The following is a 20256-nucleotide window of genomic DNA, read 5'->3' on the forward strand; positions in this document are numbered from 1 at the left end:
TACTTTGTCTATTCGATACATACAATTTCCGCATAATCATATTTACATATTAAATATACCATAAAATATGCATAAAGACCACACTAAACAGGGTGTTCGCTTTGGCACACACATAGTGCAATTGGTTTTTGATTTATTTTGTGGTAGATAAAAACCAAAGTGTTCTAACTTGTAAGTGGAAAAATAATAATACAATCATGTGTAGCATTATTTAAATCAGTTTGAGATTAATCGTTTAACTTATTCCTACTAAGAGATTTTGTGGGACTAAAACATCTCAAATTGTTAAACTATTCAGAATCCTATGACAACCTGCATCAGGCTAGCTGAGTTTTTGGCTTTACCTGCACAATTTAATATTTTTGTAAGTAAAATAAATAAGCTATCAATATTTGCTAAAGCCAGGCAAATTACAGGGATTATTTTCCAAAATACATCTTTAAGCTCTTCCTTATGTCTTGCAACGCCAAAGCTATGGTTAAATTTATATAAGGTATTTCTGTCTTTCAAAAACTCTACACAAAGTCTTATTGTATTTATATCATTTTGCATTTTATCTACGTGATTAAGTAAATCTGCGAATATAAAACATAAAATGAAAAGCCGACTCATATTAACCACCATATAAATAATTCAATTTATTGTCTAAAGCGAGCTTGGAATAGCAGTGGGGGAATGGGAAGAATTTGTAGAGCAGCAGTTTGCCATACATCCATCCATCCTAGTCAAGAGCTAGGCTGGTTGGTTGGTTGGCTGCCGGGCTAGCTTTATGAAGTAGCTTAGTTACATGTCAAGAGTGTTGTTTTTTCGTTTCGATTCTTTTGTATGTATTTTTATTCTTTTTTGTTTGCTTCGCTTTGGTTCTGCCTTTTATTAAGACACAGAACAAGTTGCATTTTTAAACGCATAATAATTGATCAATTTACTCGCTGCAGTTGACAACTTGGTGGCGGTGATGGTGGTGCAGTGAGTGGCAGCAGTGTGTGATAGCTGGCGCTGGCACCAAATTGCACTCTTTTTATTCCATAGTAATGATACCCCCATCCAAGCAATGCAATGTGCTTTGAGAATCAATGGAGGGAAAGGGGAATAGAATGAGAAAAAAAATGTAAACGGCCGGACGCAGTGTACATCATATGTCGGTATGCACACCTTTAAAGAAAATAACTTTATCATATTGCCACTCTGCCACTTGTAGTGGCAACGACAGCAGCAGCAGCCACAGCGCCAATTGTTGTTGCCGGGAAATACGGTTGTGACAAAATTGCAAAACAACATGAAAAACACCATGAAATGACATTGAGATTCTATTGTGGTTGGCTTGATATTATCATTGTGGCAATTACAGTCAGGTGTAAAACTATGGATCGTTATGGAATTTATTTATGTTGGATTTTTTTCTAAAGTTATGATTAAAATAAAAATTCTGAAATAATTAAATTAAAATTCTGATAGAAAGACTTTTTCTGGTGTAAGCGGTTTTCATTCAAAGTTACTTAAGGTGTTCCCTGCATAACATTGTTTTATAAGGAGGCGCGTTGTCCCATATTGAACTTTTATATTTCAAAAATTGGTAAAACCTACGAACATATCATAAAGGTCAATCTTGTAGAAACTTTTCACTGCTACAATATTTTCTTTAGTTCCATTTCGGCGGTTTCCAAGCAAAATCGTGAAAACCTAAAAAAACACTAAACATGTGCATTTTGACAGCGGTTTATTTAAAAAGCACCCCGGGATTTTTTTGTTTTTTTTTTATTTTTCTCATCTATGAACATTGTAGTTTCAGAATCCGCAATTTCCCAGGTGTAAGCACCCTTCATTGACAGTTAGTTCAGGCGCACCTTGTAAAATATTCCTACATCCATTCAAAAGGTTTTCATTAGAAATTAATTAAAAAAAGGAATTTTATAAAACCGGAGAAAGATTTTGCTTTTGACGGATTCTGAGTAGAGAAATGTAACTCAACCCGGAGGTTTTGACGCTTTTTGAAAAAATTTCTGCTTCTATATATCAATGCTGAAAGAACGGGTGCTTCCATAGAACTTTTCTAAACGAATGGGTATTTTATAAAGCCTTCCTGAAAGAAAAGGAGCTTCTAGTGACACTTTCTGAATGATAGAGTGCTTCTAGAGACACTTTCTGAAAGAAAGAATGCTTATGGAGAAACTTTTTGAAGGAAAGGGTGCTTCTAGGGACACTTTCTGAAAAAAGGGTACTCCCATAGACCAGTGATGGCCACCAACAACAACTTTCCTATGCTCGCGGGCGTACGACACACACGTACACTGTAAACCCATTCGTTCGGTTAACGCATTGTTTACGTTTCCACTCACACTAGCGCAAGTTATAATCTGCAAATGTGTGATTTTGGCATTCACTGCTATAGACCTTTCCGGAAAGCAATGTTGTTTCTATAGATCCTTTCTAAAAGAAGGGTTGCTTCTGTTGACCTTTTCTTAAAGAAATAGTTCTTCTATAGCAGTCCCTAACATCCATTGACCGCTGGTTACGAAGTTTTTCGGCAATTCACACACACATGACCCGAACGCAAACAAAGAGCACACAAAGAGAGCAAATGTTTTGATTTTTTTACTTCAGTCTTGTGCTGAATGTGAAGCAAGCAGGTTGATGCCGCTTTATTTTGTATTTTTTTATTACACTGAAAAGATTTTACATTGTACAATAAATATGCGGAGGAAAGAAAGGGTGCTTCTATAGATCCTTTCTGAAAGAATGGGTACTTCCATAGATCCTTTCTGAAAAAAGGGTCCTTCTGTAGATCCTTTCTGAAAGAAAGGGTCCTTCTATAGATCCTTTCTAAAAGAAAGGGTCCTTCTATATATCTGCTTCCTTAGACCCTTTCTGCAAGAAAGGACGTTTCTTTAGACCTTCTCTGCAAGGAAGGATGCTTTTTTGGACCCTTTCTGCAAGAAAAGGTGCTTCTTTAGACCCTTTCTCCAAGAAAGGGGTTTTGTCCAGGAAAAGGTGCTCCTATATACCCTTTATGCAAGAAAGGGTGTTTCTTTAGACCCTTTGTGCAAGAAAGGGTGCTTCTTTAGACCCTTTGCGCAAGAAAGGTCGTTTCGTTAGTCCCTTTCCTCAAGAAAGGGTGCTTCTAGAAATCCTTTCTGCAAGAAAGTGTGCTTCTAGGGATTCTTTCTGCAAGAAGGGGTGCTTCTAGAGATATTTTATGACGGAAAGTGTGCTTCTAGGGATACTCTATGAAAGAAGGGGTGCTTCTAGAGATATTTTATGACAGAAGGTGTGGTTCTAAGGATCCTCTATGAAAGAAGGGGTGCTTCTAAAGATCCATTATAAAAGAAAGGGTACTTCTAGAGATCCATTATAAAAGAAAGGGTACTTCTAGAGATCCTTTCTGCTAGAAAGGGTGCTTCAAGAGATTATTTTTGCAAGAAAGAGTGCTTCTAGAGATCCCTTCTGCAAGAAAGGGTGCTTCTAGAGATCCTTTCTGCAAGAAAGGGTGCTTCTAGAGATCCTTTCTGCAAGAAAGGGTGCTTCTAGAGATCCTTTCTGCAAGAAAGGGTGCTTCTAGAGTTCCTTTCCGCAAGAAAGGGTGCTTCTAAAGATCCTTTCTGCAAGAAAGGGTGCTTCTAGAGATCCTTTCTGCAAGAAAGGGTGCTTCTAAAGATCCTTTCTGCAAGAAAGGGTGCTTCTAAAGATCCTTTCTGCAAGAAAGGGTGCTTCTAGAGATCCTTTCTGCAAGAAAGCAAGAAAGGGTGCTTCTAGAGATCCTTTCTGCAAGAAAGGGTGCTTCTAGAGATCCTTTCTGCAAGAAAGTGTGCTTCTAGGGATCCTCTATGAAAGAAGGGGTGCTTCTAAAGATCCATTATAAAAGAAAGGGTACTTCTAGAGATCCTTTCTGCAAGAAAGGGTGCTTTAAGAGATCATTTTTGCAAGAAAGAGTGCTTCTAGAGATCCTTTCTGCAAGAAAGGGTGCTTCTAGAGATCCTTTCTGCAAGAAAGGGTGCTTCTAGAGATCCTTTCTGCAAGAAAGGGTGCTTCTAGAGATCCTTTCTGCAAGAAAGGGTGCTTATAGAGTTCCTTTCTGCAAGAAAGGGTGCTTCTAGAGATCCTTTCTGCAAGAAAGGGTGCTTATAGAGTTCCTTTCTGCAAGAAAGGGTGCTTCTATAGACCCTTTCTGAAAGAAAAATGTCTTCTATGGGCCATTACTAAAAGAAATAAGTGGTGCTTCTATAGATACTTTCTGAACGAAGTGCTGTTTCTATAGACCATTTCTGAAAGAAAGGGCTGCTTTTATGTGCCCTGCTGCTTCTATAAACAATTTCTGAGCAAAAGGCTCTTTCTATAGACCATTTCTGAATGAAAGGCTGCTTTTATAGACCCTTTCTGTAAAAGAGGACCTTCTATAGACCCTTCCGGAAAAAGGTTGCTTCTATAGACCCTTCCGGAAATTAAGTGTGCTTCTATAGACCTTTACAGAAAGAAAGAGTGTTTCTGTAGACTCTTACAGAAAGAAAGGCTTCTTCTATAGACTGTTTCTGAAAGAAATGCTGCTTCTATGGAGCCTTTCTGATAGAGAGGCTGTTTCTTTATACACAGAAACACCTCTGTTTCTTCTCTACTTTGAGTTCCACTGTAGACAAAATGTGAATTTAAAAACAAAGTCATGAATGTGAATTTTTTCCAATGGTGATGATATTATTTGCGTTAGTGCAATTGTTGTTGTTATTTATTTTTAAAACAATGAAGCCTTACTAGAATTTTACGCTTAATTTAACAAGAATTTTCAATTGACAAACGCATTCTATGCTCAGCATAATAGAAACTATTTGTGTAGAGGCAAAAATGTGGCGATGCACAATTCGTACACTGCACACTAACAACAACAATGACCTTGTCAATGTGACAAAACTATGATGGGTGAAACTGTGATGAATAGTGAATGTCATAATTACGAAGCTGTTCTAAGAGGTACTGATTTTACAATTTGTCGTAAGTTTCCTAGATCTAGGTGAGGGGATTTGCACATACCAACAACAGTCCAAAAAACTCTATACCCGTATATATTATTTATTATCATGGGTTCCTCCTTCACAAAAGTTCAAAATTTTGCTTAAGTGCTGTTTAAGGGCCGTTAGATGAAAGTTTTGAAATTTTCATTAAAGCTAGTCCATGCGATTCCGATTACAACAAAGCAATTTCTGTTTCGGACAAATTCTTGCTTCGCTAAAAAAATTAAATTGTAGCTTGCCACTACAACTATCTAAAGAAATGATTCCCAAAATTAGATCCACTTTAAAATGGATTATGGCTTGTGGAAATTTTAATAGGCACTACTACATTTTCTTGTTTGCTAGGTTTGCTTACTTTGATATGAGCGCCGAATTGATCCAATATTTATTATTTTATTTTTAAGATTTCATCATTAAAAAAGTTTATTCCATCACAACATTTAATATTAATTTTTTTTATTTAAATTTATTTATTTATTTATTTTCAGTTCAATACCACTTACCTTATGGGCTCTGATGGGAGCGCCCTCTGAACAAGATAATGTGACGTCCACCAGACTCTCGTCCTGTAGTAATTGACTAAACACCCCTAACAGGTTGGATTGATGATTGTTCCACCTCAAGCAGTAGTGCTCACTGCCCATGTCGGTGACAGCTTACGCTGCTGTAAAGATCAGAAGAAAAAGAAACAACAAAAAGTCTTCATTAGCTATAGATGTCGGTATTTAGCTTCGGCTAACTTAGAGTACTAAATCAAAGTAAAGATCCGTATATGCGGACTTTTGTGTTAATATAAATCTTAATAACATAATAAAAATCACGGAAATTGTAATTTAATCTGTACAACTGTTGGTGTTTACAAGCAACAGCAACTGCGGGATGGCAACAACATTCGTACGTACATACAACAACATCGGAGATATAGCAGGAGAGAGAGACTAAACTATACATAAATTTTGGTATCAACAGCCTTTGAATGAATCTGAAAAAATACACAAATCTGCATAAGTATGGTGGTTGGTGGTGACGCGTTTTGCACTTCAACGATACACTTGGTTATAGAGATTGGATGACGTGTTGGATGGTTGGTTGGTTGGCTGGTCGCTCGGTTGGTTGGTTGCTTTGGTTTGGCATTCATTGCATTTAATATGCATTCAGTTGGCATTTGCGCACGCGCGTGTTCGATGTCATGTGGTGTTTACACGTTTTCAAAACATAAGAAATACAACAGCAACTACAACACCACCATCAGAACCAAATACCAACACTATCCCCTCCCGCCATCCCTCCCTCCCTCTCATCGTGACAACCTTCTTTATGTCGTATAGTTTTTCATACGTTTTATTTAATTTGTATGATTTTGTTAATATTGTGGTATGAATTCAGCGACGACGTCAAAACAACAAAACAAATATGCACTTGGTTATTTTAGACGTTGCTTCGACGTACCTCGTCGCTGTGGTACGTACGTACATTCGCTCATGCGCTGTGATTACATTTGAATTTATTTTAAATGCTTGTTACGTTTTGCATTACATTGCAATTTAATTGCTTTTAAATGTATCGTAATTGATATGAGAACATATCACCACCACATACCTCATTCATATACCGATCAACAACAGCAACAACAATGTCCACAATCCACATACCTCATACCTAAAAACCGGGAAAGTGGACAACATGCCCCACTAGGAAAAGGAACTACTATCGAAATATGAAAGTTAGACAATAATTTTTAAGAATACATATTGTGAAAATGTTACTTTACAAAGAAAAACTAAATCTTATTCTCTAAACTGAATTTATAACAGTACCCGGTGCTCTTGAACCAACTTTAAATGGAAGGTGCTTACACCTTGGACTTTTTTGCGGATTCTTAGATGGAAAAAATCTAAAAAAAAAAACAAAAAAAATCGCTGCAACGCTTTTTAAATAAATCGCGGTCAAAGTTCACATTTTTACAGTTTTTTAGGTTTTCACGATTTTACTGGGAAACCGGATTCTGAAACTACAATGTTCGTAGATGAGAAAAATAAAATAAAACGCCGCTGCGCTTTTTAAATAAATCGCGATTCATGTTGACATTTTTAGGGGATTTTTAGGTTTACACAATTTTGCTTGGAAACCGCAAGTCCCAACTAAAGGACTAAAGAAAATGTTTTAGTTATGAAAATTCTCTACATGATTGACCTTTACGATAATTTCGTAGGTTTTACCGTTATTGAGATATAGAAGTTCAAATTGGGACAATGCATTGAGTAAGAAATTAATGAAGACATTTTGCGCAACCTGTTCCGGGTTTCAGATATCAGAATAATCGCAAGAAGAGCTAGAATGACACTGCGCTAAAGACGGTTCCAAGCCCGGCTGAGAATGGAGTGACTATTTCAAGGTACACCATTGGACGATCGAGAATCTGAATAGCCGAAATGTGCTTTAAGAGGCCAGGTATCTAGCAACTCCCCCTCGATGCTAGAGCAAGGATCGGTAGTACTTAGTCCATCCCTTTACGGTACACTAGTGGGAGCAACATGTGAAGAAAAATACAAAAACCCTCTGTTGCAGTTTGCCAACTTTTCCGAGGTTAACCTCATTGCATCTGACGAGTATTTGCTGGTAGCTTTGTGCAGTCAGCACAGGAAACAGTTTTGTCCCCCTTCATCAACAAACTACTAGAAGATTACGAAGATTACGAGAGAGCCAAAATCTCCCCAAACGATGAAAACGTTCCCGGACAGCGGAAGAAACTAAAGCAAATCCCAACTGTCTCTTCAACAATAATACGTCTTTTCAACGAAGTCTTTAAGGATCATCAGGTTGGTTGCTGTGTCTAACGACAAGAAGGGAAATTTGTCCACCATAGCGGAATGGGGTAAAGTAGAAACTAGGTTGTCCGAATAAGTTGTGGAACATATATATCTCCTCCAGAGTCATCAAATACATCGAAGGAATTTCTGGAAAATGCATAGCTAAGCTCAGCAATGCTTGGGACTACATCAGCCTGAGGCCATTGGGACCTCAAGAGTTTGGTTGCCAGGAAAGAATGATCCCGCCCAAAGCTGCTTAAAGGTCTGGCGATGATAAACAATGGTGTTCCAATGCACGATTTATCCCTAATATCTACTGAGCAACCAAATAACAACAGCAGGAGTCTAGTTCTAACAATAACAGAGGTTGGAGTGAAGACACTGGCGAGATTGGGAAACAAACTGTTCTTTGGCAAAAGGGAGACCAAAGTTTCCTGTTTGTAAAGGCTGCTTTCAATTGATCATAATTGCTTATCAGATCCTGAACAAAAAAGTACTCCATGTTCGGTGATTTAGTCTACCCACGTAGATCAGCTTCAACACATGCTGAACTTGGAAGTGGAGTGACCTTCCTCAGCAAACATTTGCTGCTGCCGAACTACAACGCCTGTCATTTGTTGTATCGGCAACAATCCTAACAATTAATTGATCCCCACAGGTGGAACACTTCTTGCAATAACATCAGTTTTATTTATTTTTTAAGATTTAATTTATTTTTAAGATTTAAGATTTACTTTTTAAGATCATCGTAACATCTTCCAGTATTGGCGCGTTTCAAATGCAGTGTAAGTCGTCATTACTTTAGGGGTTATCCTAAAGGCTTTATTAGTAATATGCACCGCTGCGTCACTTTGCCCATTTGGCGAACAAAAAAAGAGAAGTACAAAAACAAAATAACAATTAACAGGCCATAAATCACTCTGACAAAATTCAAATCATATTGTGATTTGAATGATAAATACTGTATTGAAAACTTATTATTCCAATCACATGGCCAGTGTCTCTTATATTGGAAGCGAGCAACAGAAATAGTGCGTTTGGAATGTGGAGGGAAGTTAATGTTAAAATAATTTGCAAACTATGCGACAAGTTCCAAGAATATTCATGTCTTCCGAATTCCGAGCATTTGTAGAATGGGGGAGTGATTTAAAGACTGTTTGTCAACCTTAGAGAAAATGGACTTTTTTCTGGACTTTTTGGTGAAGTCCTCCACCAATGTGAAAGCATGACATAAGTTTAGGAAGCTTCACATTTTCAAATAGTTCAGAGACCGAAAAAGTTCAGTGAATCTATATCTTGTATCCTTCCTTTTGTTTTCATCGTTTGGTGGATGAATTGACAAACGAACTAGTTCCTAAATACGGTTCCATAGTTCCAAGACCGATATAGTTCAATGAATCTTTATCTTTCGTCGTTCTTTTGGTTTACTTCCCTCCAAATAGTTCCGAGATGTATAATTTAATGAATCTATCTCTTTCATCGTTTGGTGGATGAATTGACAAACGAAATAGTTCCTTGATATGGTTCTATTCGAGATCGATATAGTTCAATGAATCTTTCTCCTTCATCGTTCTTTTGGTTTACTTTCTTCCAAATAGTTCCGAGATAGATAATGCAATGAATCTTTCTCTTTCATCGTTTCCTTTGTTTTCATCGTTTGGTTGATGAATTGGTAAACGAACTAGTTCCTTATATAGTCCCATCTGAGACCGATATAGTTCAATAAATTTTTCTCTTTCATCGTTATTTTTGTTTACTTAGTTTCAAATAGTTCCAAAACCGAAATAGTTCAATGAATCTTTCTCTTTCATCGTTCCTTTTGTTTTCATAGTTTGGTGGATGAATTGACATACGAACTAGTTCCTTAATATAGTTCCACATTTTCCCGATATAGTTCTATGAATCTCTTTCATCGTCATTTTTGTTTACTTCGTTCCAAATAGTTCCAAAACCTGAATATTTCAATGAGTCTCTTTTTCTATTTTCTTTTGTTTTCATCGTTTGGTGGTTAACTTGACAAACGAATTAGTTCCTTAATATATTGCTACTCGAGACCGATATAGTTCAATGAATCTTTCTCTTTCGCCGTTCTTTTTGTTTCCTTCGTTCCGAATAGTTCCGAGATAGATAATTCAATGAATCTTTTTCTTGCATCGCTTCTTTTGTTTTCATCGTTTGGTGGGTGAATTGGTAAACGAACTAGTTCCTTATATAGTTCCATTTTAGACCGATATAATTCAATGAATTTTTCTCTTTCATCGTTATTTTTGAATACATTATTCCATATAGTTCCAAAACCGAAATAGTTCAACGAAACTTAATCTTTCATCTTTGCTTTTGTTTCCACAGTTTGGTGAATGAATTGAAATACGAACTAGTTCCTTAATATAGTTCCATATTTTCCCGATGTAGTTCAATGAATCTCTTTCATCGTTTTTTTTGTTTACTTCGTTCCAAATAGTTCCGAGGCCGAAATAGTTCAACAAATCTTTCTCCTTTACCGTTCCTTTTTTTCATCGTTTGGTGGAACTAGTTCCTTAATATAGTTCTATTCGAGACCGATAAAGTTCAATGAATCTTTCTCTTTCACCATTCGGTTTGTTTCCATCATTCCGAATAATTGCGATACCGAAATAGTTCAACCAATTTTTAACTTTCGTCGTTTGGTGGATGAATTGACATAAATAAATTTCAGCGTTTCAGTGTTAAAAGAGCTGTAAATAGTTCCAATAGTTCCTTCTACCGAATAGTTGCTTGGTTTGAACTAGTATGTTCCGGAAGTACACAACTCTAAATCTTAGGCTGAGTTCTCAGAATCTGAGCATTTTTTATGCGTTTGAAAAGAAATGGTCTTACTTACATGTGGAAAATTGGAGTGTGTTGAGTGTGGTCGTCAACACCCAAATTTGTTGATTTGGGATAGTACCCAGCAAAAATTTGGATCCGGTAGTCATTACGTAACCCTTTACAAAGTAATGTAAACAAGCTTCTTTTCGCATTACAAGTAATCTGAAAAGTAATGGGCTACTACGGTTGTGTGTTCAACGCTCACTGTCGGCACGCGATTTTTTTAATTAAAAATAACAGTTCGTGGTGCACATGTGCACAGCACATTTAAGTTCTTAAGCAACCCTTAATATTCGTAATATCGAAATAAAATAAAGTAAAATAAATATAATAAATAAATATTACATCACCTTTTCAACTTCTAGTGGCCACAGAATAACTAGTTATTCTAGTGGTCATAAAATAACTACAAACTGAGTGCGACATGCCCTTGTAAAAATAATGGGGAAGAAAGGTGGTTTGAGAGTAGTTACGCCTGACAAAAATCCCTTACGAAACCCATGATTTTGGGAGGACTTTTTTTGCTGGGTAGTCTCATGATATTGTAAATTAATATGCATTACAATATTGCAGTATAAACAATATGCAGGAATAAACTATATTTGAAAAAAAATTTTGGCCAGATGAATATATCCTTACTATTGTGTCTCTTATTTTCAAAACATTCTATTGAAGCTAATAATTTGATATCTCTCTATATTAAATTACTTTTTTTAATCGCTTTCCCAAATAGTTTCCAACTAATTCCAGCCAATAACATTATGCTTTTTTTCGACATTTGTTTTCTGGTTGGATTTTTTTACAACACTCCAATGAAAAAATCCTAATCCTAATGAAAACACAATGTCTTACTACCCACTCGGGCAATTTTGTTAACATGATTTCGAACATTTCCAAACCAAAGACGTGTCGGTCATTTCCAATGAACTTAAAAAACAAAAACGACAAAAATCAAAATCAACACAACAGGAACGCGCTTTGACTCTGAAGGCATTACTGTTCTTGCGTTACTCTAGTCATTCACTCACGCATTTTTATTTATAGTTAACAAAAAAGTGGGGGTCCATACTATTCCGGCTTTCTGCTGTTATTGCCTTAGAACAAAAATGTAATTAAACTATACTGTTCGGCGTTGAACTGTTGTTGGTTACCCAACCAAGAGTAACTAAATAAATTGCAGTCCAAAAAATTCTATGCCAGCCATTAGTCAGAGCAGATCACTACTCTTTGTCGTCATCGTTGTCTTCTGCTTCATCTTGCAATTCTCAAATACCCCTTTAGTTCTTTCTATTTAAGACAAAACGAAGTGCACTGTGTTGTTTTAATTTAATTTGATTTGGATTTATTGTTAAGTCCCCGAGGTTTTATATTTTATTAGCCTATAACATGGATGTGTGAATATTTTGAAGGAAGAGTGGTGGGGATGGTCAGTATGGTTGGCATACGAATGGGTAAAAGACGGATGGTTTCAAGTTTAGTGTTAATTGTGGTGTTTTGTGTGATCTGTGAAAGGTTTCGTGCAGTGGTAAGAGGGGAGAATTTTATCCACACATGTTGTAAGTTGTTGCAATTTGAGTTGTTTTAATTATGCGGCATTGTTGTTGACGTTCACAGAAGAGCCGAAAATACAGTAAGAGAGGGAGAATGATATAGAAAAGTTCGGTTAATATAAAATATTTTGACAATCAAGTGGGTTTGAATGGTGAAACGTAAAATGAAGTAAATCTTAATTAAAAAAAATTTGACAGCTTAGTTAGCGATCTGACAAAATTAAAAGGGAATTTTGAGTGGTTTGTATACCGATTTATTATTGATAGAGAAAAATGCATTGAAACTTTGACTCTCCCGCCGACAATCAAATTGAAGACGATTTATAGGTATTTACACTTTTTTGGGATTATAGTTGGATATAACCACAATGACGTAGGGGATGAAATATACCAAGGAACAGTTCTGATCGGCTTTAACATAGAAAAGTCCTTGTTCCCTTGTTCGATTCAAGTGGACACTGACCTCTCCGTATTGTCGCCTGGGGAGCTGCCTTTAAAACCAGTTAAAGATACATCGTCTTATAAGAAAAAAAAAAAAAACAAAGAAAAACAAACCCCTCTAAAGTTGACGCCCCCGCAAACGTTTTAAGGACGATGATCTGCGAATCTGAAATATTCGGATCTTTATATAGAAGGTACAGTTTACTCATTGGTAGATGTACTTGAAAAACACAAGGCCGATCTTGCTGTCATGCAGGAAAAAAAATGTCATACTGGCGTCACATGCATACATAAATATGTTCCCACAACATCCCCAAGGGACTAGGGAGACTTCTATCATACTTATGAGTGCACGTCGATATTTGCCCACTAATATGAGAATTACTTTTTATCGCCTAATCTGAACGGTGCAAAGTGTTTCAGAAACGTTTTTTTCCTTGTCAAAATTTTGTAACTTTTGAACGGATAGAGATATTTTCACACACAATAAGCTTTCCGGTGAGTTATAAGCGGCCAATTTTTTTTCAACTTTCAAAAAAAAAAAAAAACAAGTAAAAAAGTATCAGTCGGCTTTGCCGACAGAGATATACCCTCAGCCTGTGTATATTGAAACAATTTTTCCCAAAATAAGTATGTATTTAGGTCGTTTTAAAAATTTTGTGCGTTTAAAACAATAAAAATGTTGATTAGTATTAAAGATCAAAAGTTTTGCGGAGGAGATACTAAAAGGAATGGATCGACATTGACCATTATGGAAGTGGATCTCCAGCCACAACATATGGTGCTATAGGGGGTTTTTACACTAATCGGGCTGTTTGCTCAAGAAGTATGGACTTGCCCCTAAAAAAAACTTTTACCATCGTAATTGAGGCAGCGAATGCAAGTTGCTTCAACAAAAATCAAAGTGATTCGATATCAGGTCTTAAAGTGAACTTATCCGAAATTTTGTGTGGGAGGTACCAGATGGAGTGGACAAATATAGTCTATATTTGAACCTGATCTATATCTGGTAGATATATTAGGATGTGTAAAGTATAGACTAATTCGGCCACTCCCTTCAAGAGTTACCGTACGAACAATTTTTCCGAACATTTTTGAACTTTTGTGGGGGAGGTACCTGAAGGAGTGGACCGATATGGCTTATCTTCAAACTTAAACTATGTTTGGACAAAATATTACTAAGGCCAAATTTTAGACCGAATCGGCAGATCCGTTCGAGAGTTATCTTGCGCTCCAACCACCTCACGGTGTCATAGGGGTTTTTTTGCAACTTTCAGGCTTTTTTCTCAGGAAGTATGGACTTGCTCCTGATGAAACTTGTACCGTCGTATGGAGGGCAGCGAATACAAGTTGCTAAAACAAAAATCAAAGCGATTCGAGAGATGGCCCTAAACTGAACTTTTTCGAAATTTTGTGTGGGAGGTATCCGAAGGAGTGGACCGATTGAGTCCATATTGAAACCTTATTTAAGTCTCGTGCACGTTTCACGATGGGCGAAGTATGGACCAAATCGGTTACTCCCTTCAAGAGTTATCGTGCGCACAAATTATCCGAACATTTTCGAACTTTTGTGGGGGAGGTACCGGAAGGAGTGGACCGATATAGCCCATCTTCGAACTTAAACTAAGTTTGGGTAAAATATTGCGAAAGCCAAAATTTGAACCGAATCTGTTTATCCGTTCGAGAGTTATCGTGCGCTCCAGCCAGCCAGACAGACGGACAGACAGACGGACGGACATTGCTCAATCGACTCTAAATTGTCTGAAACACATTTCGTCCAAACATACTTGGGGTCTAAAACCATTATTTCGATGAGGCACATTTTGCCCGTATGAAAGTGTATATACCCTCGTTAGCATAAATGCTGAGGGTATAAAAAATACAAAAAATTTAAATTTTTTCGAAAATTAAAGAACATTTTCAAAAAATTTTAGTTTGTGTAAAAAAGCTGTAATTCATACGGGAAATGGGATGAAAAAACACACATTTTTACCTATGTAATTTCAATAAATTTAAAAAGGTGTTAAACGGACGGAGCGGGACTGGTACAAAAGTATATATGGGCTAAAAGATGAGACTCCTCTCGGACATCTTTATGTGAAAACAGAACATTGTTTCATGTTGTTCCACAAAAGTTCTAGTCCACTAAATTTGGAATTAAATAAATTTAGTACCTGAGGAAAAATAAAATAGCTCATGTAAGGTAAAGACTACGGCATTTTGCTTAAACTTTTAAAAGGCCACAATCCTACCTACCTAACAGAAAGACAATGAACACAATATCTGTTATAGTTTCCGAGAAATAGCTATTTTTTTCTCCTGAAGTTTGCTAAATTTACGTATTTTTCAAACATGGGAAAAATGTTCGTCTTTTGGGGCACCCCACACCCGCACCTTCCAATATATTATCCAAATTTTCTTGTTTCCTTAGTTTCAATATGTTTACTATCGAATCCCATATAGATGTTAAATATCTGTGACAAAACAAAATTTTGATTTTTGGCCAGGAGAATCGTTTCTGGCGTGACTAACGACACCACTTGCATAGAAGCTTTTTATGGATGAAATTCTCAGGAAATGTAAGCCAACATTATACTGAGAGGATTTGCGACTACCGAAAACTTTGGTCTTCCGGTCAGTACCTTTCGAATCATCGTAAGGATTTCGGAACGATTTCGGACTAATGCCGTATGAATATCGAAGGAAAAAAAATGTCTCTGCTGTCTTTTTATTGATCAATTTTTCTTTGTTATGTTTTTTATTGGAGCATTGTAATTTCAAACGTTTCTAATGATTTGTTATCATTTTGTAGTTATAGTAGAACAATGTAAACTTTTTGTACGAATATGTTGAGCCTATCAGTACTAGCTTGAATTATTATATATTGCAATTATATGTATTTAAAATATTTAAAAGTTGTATATGCGAATTTTATAACCAACCACATAGTTTTTCGACAACAAACTAAAATGAAACCAACCCCTTGTTGTTTGTTAGATATATACAAAAAGTGGTTTTTGAGCAAAGGTACATTTCTTTTCGACGTTTCGCTCCGAATTTTTACCGAAATTCGAAATACCGAAAGAAAAACATGGGTATTTTCCAAGGGAAATTTACTTCCGCAATTCTCTCCGAAATCGGAACGAAATTTGAACGAATTCCCTTATTAAAAATCGTATAGAAATCGAAACGAAATCTGAATGATTTTGCTTCCGAAAATCGGACATCCGACATTTGGTTTGCTGGGTATACAACTACTATAATCAGCTGATAGATTTATGTATAGTTGTCTTTCAGAGATCAGTGCTACCAACCAGAATATTCATATAAAACGCAAATTGTATCTGAAAAAGTTGTCACAACTAAAAACAAATTGTCATTTCTGTTTTTTTGGACAAAAAAATCTTTAAAATGCCGATAAATCGGCAAATCTGGCATCACTGGTTGTCAAGAACACAGCAAGTTGTGTCGTCGAATGCCCACCACCGCAAACATCATCATGATCATACTCATCACTAGTGAGGTATTGAACATGCGGGGTAGGCTAATAAATGTATTTTTAAGTGCAATTTGCAAAACAAGTGCTGCACCGACGCATGCCACATAATAAATTGCGTTTACACAAATGAAATGAGTGAGTGAACTCGGCCAACAATCAAGCATCCAGAGGCAGCCAACGATGCACAGGCTTGAATTTCAAACATTTTTTACGATCTACTTTAGCTGTAGCTGTTTTGTGTCGTGTGATGTGTTTGTATGCTTCCACCAGCTTTCTTTGGGAGGTTGTCATTGATTTTCATGAGGTCGGGCCCTCACTGCTTGGATTGCCAATGTTAATTTTATGAACAGTTTTAATTGGAAACATATATTCTTTGCTGAGTTTGTGTCGTGTTTTATGTTGGTCACCTTTGCGTAGACACAGACGCTCGTCAGTCTTTATGGTATTTGTTGAGTTTGTTGGATGACTATTTAAAATTAAAATTTCAACTAAACATTTCGGTGTAAAGTGCATGGTACTGAGGCATTAATTTATTTTGTGTCTACTACCACTGCGGGTTTGGTATAGAAGAACTACACATTTGACCCATCATAATGGCATTGCATAAATTAGTTAACTGACAGCAAAAGAGTCTTGGTCAAAACTATTTAGCAATTATTTTTGTGGGCAGTTTTAATAAGCATTTAGTGGAAGCCTAAGAAGTTGATATTTTATTTGGAAGAATCTAAGGCAAATTTATGCAAATGGTTTGTGTGTAAACTTTTTTATAGTACGTGTATACACAAATTTACAGTGCTGCTCAAAACATTTGCAACTGGAATGACAATTTCACATTTTATATAGTTCTAAGGTAATTTATGGATTTGAAATGCAAATATGTTTGTAGATTGATTGTTTATTGGGCTCTTTTTAGAGATTAAAAAAATAATTTGGAATAATTGCGCTTATTTTACAAAAATATACAAAATAAAGCTCGAACTCACATTTGGTTCTGCTAAAAAATTTCAACTGAGACATTTTGATTTAAAAACATGAAGAAATTATTTTTGTTTTGATAATATATTGTGGGTTAAATCTTTTATTTATTATCTGAAGATATCATTAAGAAATACTGTTAACTAAATAAATTAATACATCCCTTGCAATCCTGTGCTTTAAAGATAATTGTTTAATACCCAGGTTTTATTCGATATTTACCAGTCTAGAGTTAATATTAGGGTTCCGGAACCTCCTATATATGAATTTAGATCACTTACGCTGATCGGGTCCGATAACAACATAAGCATATTTGCAAAAAAGTACTAGTTTTACGTGATTATACTTGCATATAGTGGCGGTATTATGACAAAGCATCCTATGATACGACACTATTGGTATACAAATGATGCGATTTCGATATGTTATCTGGCCGGTTAGTTCTTGAATCTAATAAATATCTATGTATTGAGTCAACTTTTTGATATAAGGGGACAAATTCTATTATCTTTCAACCTGGTTATCAAGTGCATTTTTTAAAGTCTTATAACTTCAATATTTAAATCGAAAAAAGTGCTCGGTTTGCAAACATTTTTGGCAAAATTTCTATGAAAAATTCCACATTCCTCAGAAATTGCTGTTTTCCTAAAATTTGCCTATATTGGTATACCGGTATCCATGGTATATATCGGAGCGGTTTGTATAGATATATCGGTGGTAAGACTTCTTTTAACATCTGTTGATGGCCTTTGAGATATCTGCTTCGTAATTCGTATAATTAGGTCTGTACGATAACTTTCCCAGAAAAAATACTCAGCAAGTTCCAGCAACTTCTCTCAGTGAATTTTACTCTCTCAAGCAATCAGAAAGTTATCGAACAACATTTTGCAAAAACTTGCAAAAAAGTCAGCTGTTTTCGAAAATGTATTGCAATTGGTTTTGTATCTTTTGATATTTTAAACCAAATGGAACAAAAACATAAATTTTAAAATTGCATTTGACTTATTTAAGGCAGTAATACTATCCACAATGCTTTAAAATCTAAAAAAATTTTGAAATTTTAAAATTTTCTTAGTCAAGTTGTTTACATTGAACATCTGATTAAAAGTCAACTGGCCGAACTTAAAAATTTTTACGGGACAAATTTTCCCAGCAAAAATGTTCAAGTTCTCAGTAAGAGAACTCTCCAAACATCTCTCCAAACTCGCTCTCTTTTGCTGGATTATTTTGTAATCGAACAGCATTCAGTAAACATTTGTATGAATTTGTAAAAATGTTTGGGTTATCGTACAGACCTATTATTTGAACATTCTCAGCAGGAGATATAGTTGTCCATACACCTTCTTCCATCTCATGGAGATTTTAGTACTTTTTATGCGGTATCTAGCTCAATATTGTACTACCCAGCAAAAATTTGGATCCGGTAGTCATTACGTAACCCTTCACAAAGTAATGTAAACAAGCTTCTTTTCGCATTACAGGTAATCTGAAAAGTAAGGGGTTACTTCATAAAATATTTACAAGGTAAACCTACTTACTTTACTCCGCACTAAGTAATGACGACGGTGGCACAGTGAGTGTGTGTCCGACTATAAATCCTTGGGTTGTGTGTTCAACGCTCACCGTCGGCACGCGAGTTTTTTTTAATAAAAAATAACAGTTAGTGGTGCACATGTGCACTGCACATTTATGTTCTTAAGCAACCCTTAATATTCGTGTGCGTGGCATAGTGTGTAGTGTCTTTGGCTAGAAATCAGAGGGTTCGTGGGTTCAATTCGGGCAGACAGCGAAATAAAATAAAGTAAAATGTGTGATGAAATTAAAAACAAATTCTTTACATCAACTGTCTAAAAATAGAATTTTTTTCACCTTACTTTTCAACTTCTAGTGGCCACAGAATAACTAGTTATTCTAGTGGTCATAAGATAACTACAAACTGAGTGCGATATGCCCTTGTAAAAATAATGGGGAAGAAAGGGGGTTTGAGAGTAGTTACGGTTACCAAAAATCCCTTACGAAACCCATGATTTTGGGAGGACTTTTTTTGCTGGGTATTCCTATGTATATTTGTGGACACAATTTTCAAAAATAAATAAAATCTTTGCAAAGCTTTGATATAAATGTCGGCCTATAATTTGTGTTTTCTTAAAAATGCAGACATGTCTTGGTTTCGTAATTGTCCGTCAAAAGCAGCGTACGTAAAAATACTTTAAAAAACATTTCATATGGCTTCGTTTTGTATTTATCATAGGAACAATACAAAACGAAACATAACCGTTAGCCGAGCTCTCTGTTTAGTTTCATTTTGTTTACATTCGTGAGTGCGAACAAAACGAAAAGCGAAAAGTTCTCAACTCCACAACAGCAGATAAAAAACAAAATAGTAGGGAAAATGCACCAATAGTCGGCCCTTTAACTGTTTTTCATTTTTAAACTGGTGACACAGCTTGTGGGAATATAATTTTACTGCAAATATTTAATTTTACACATCACTAAAGGGTTATGTTTCAGAATTTATAAACTTGTTTTTATTAATTATTTAATAAGTATTGCCAATTTGCATTTTTTTCCTAAAACATACTATGTTCTAATAGTCGGCATGCATGTTCCTAAGTTCTGCCACTGATGTTCCAATAGTCGGCACCCCTTTTACCGTTGTAGAAAAAAGAAGAAACTTAAAAAAATAAGAATTTATTTCGACTAAAAACCTACATAAATATATTTGGGGATTTCTGAGTGAAATCGGACACTTTTTCAAGATGAGGTTTTTGATTTCCTTTATTTTTTGCTGTGGCGATGCTGCTGATTAACAAAACATTTTAGTATATTTTCAAATTTTTTTTGACTAACGGTTCCAGAGATATCGCGCCTTGAAAAAGTCAAATTCTGTAAAAACTACATGCAAAGAAATACTCATAACTTCTTTAATATTGGTCCAAATGGGACCATCTTTTTTTTGGGCTTCAATGCAATTTTCAGGATTTAATATTTAAAATAAATTTTTAAACATGATTGCACCCTTCGATTTTTTCAAAAAAAATTTATGTTAAACTACGTTCAATTACAAAAATTTTAAGCCCTATGTGGTAATGGGATTCGGACGATTACTACTTTTTCTGATTTTTTTAAAGTTTGTC

General features: G+C 35.7%; 1 protein-coding gene across 13 annotated transcripts in view; it reads right to left on the reverse strand.

The window, feature by feature from the left end:
* Positions 1-20256, reverse strand: part of mamo (maternal gene required for meiosis) — a 698235-nt gene that overhangs the window by 230962 nt on the left and 447017 nt on the right. For all 13 annotated transcript variants that reach the window (XR_012411478.1, XM_073974305.1, XM_073974312.1 and 10 more), the window contains one exon: positions 5501-5661. Coding sequence is in view for 12 of the 13 variants with exons in the window: in XM_073974305.1 (XP_073830406.1) it covers positions 5501-5641 (141 nt within the window). In the remaining variant the exon portion in view is untranslated. The remainder of the gene's footprint in view (positions 1-5500; positions 5662-20256) is intronic.

Source organism: Musca autumnalis, unplaced genomic scaffold, assembly GCF_047663935.1.
Source record: "Musca autumnalis isolate F117 unplaced genomic scaffold, ASM4766393v1 scaffold_3, whole genome shotgun sequence".
Lineage (NCBI taxonomy): Eukaryota > Metazoa > Arthropoda > Insecta > Diptera > Muscidae > Musca > Musca autumnalis.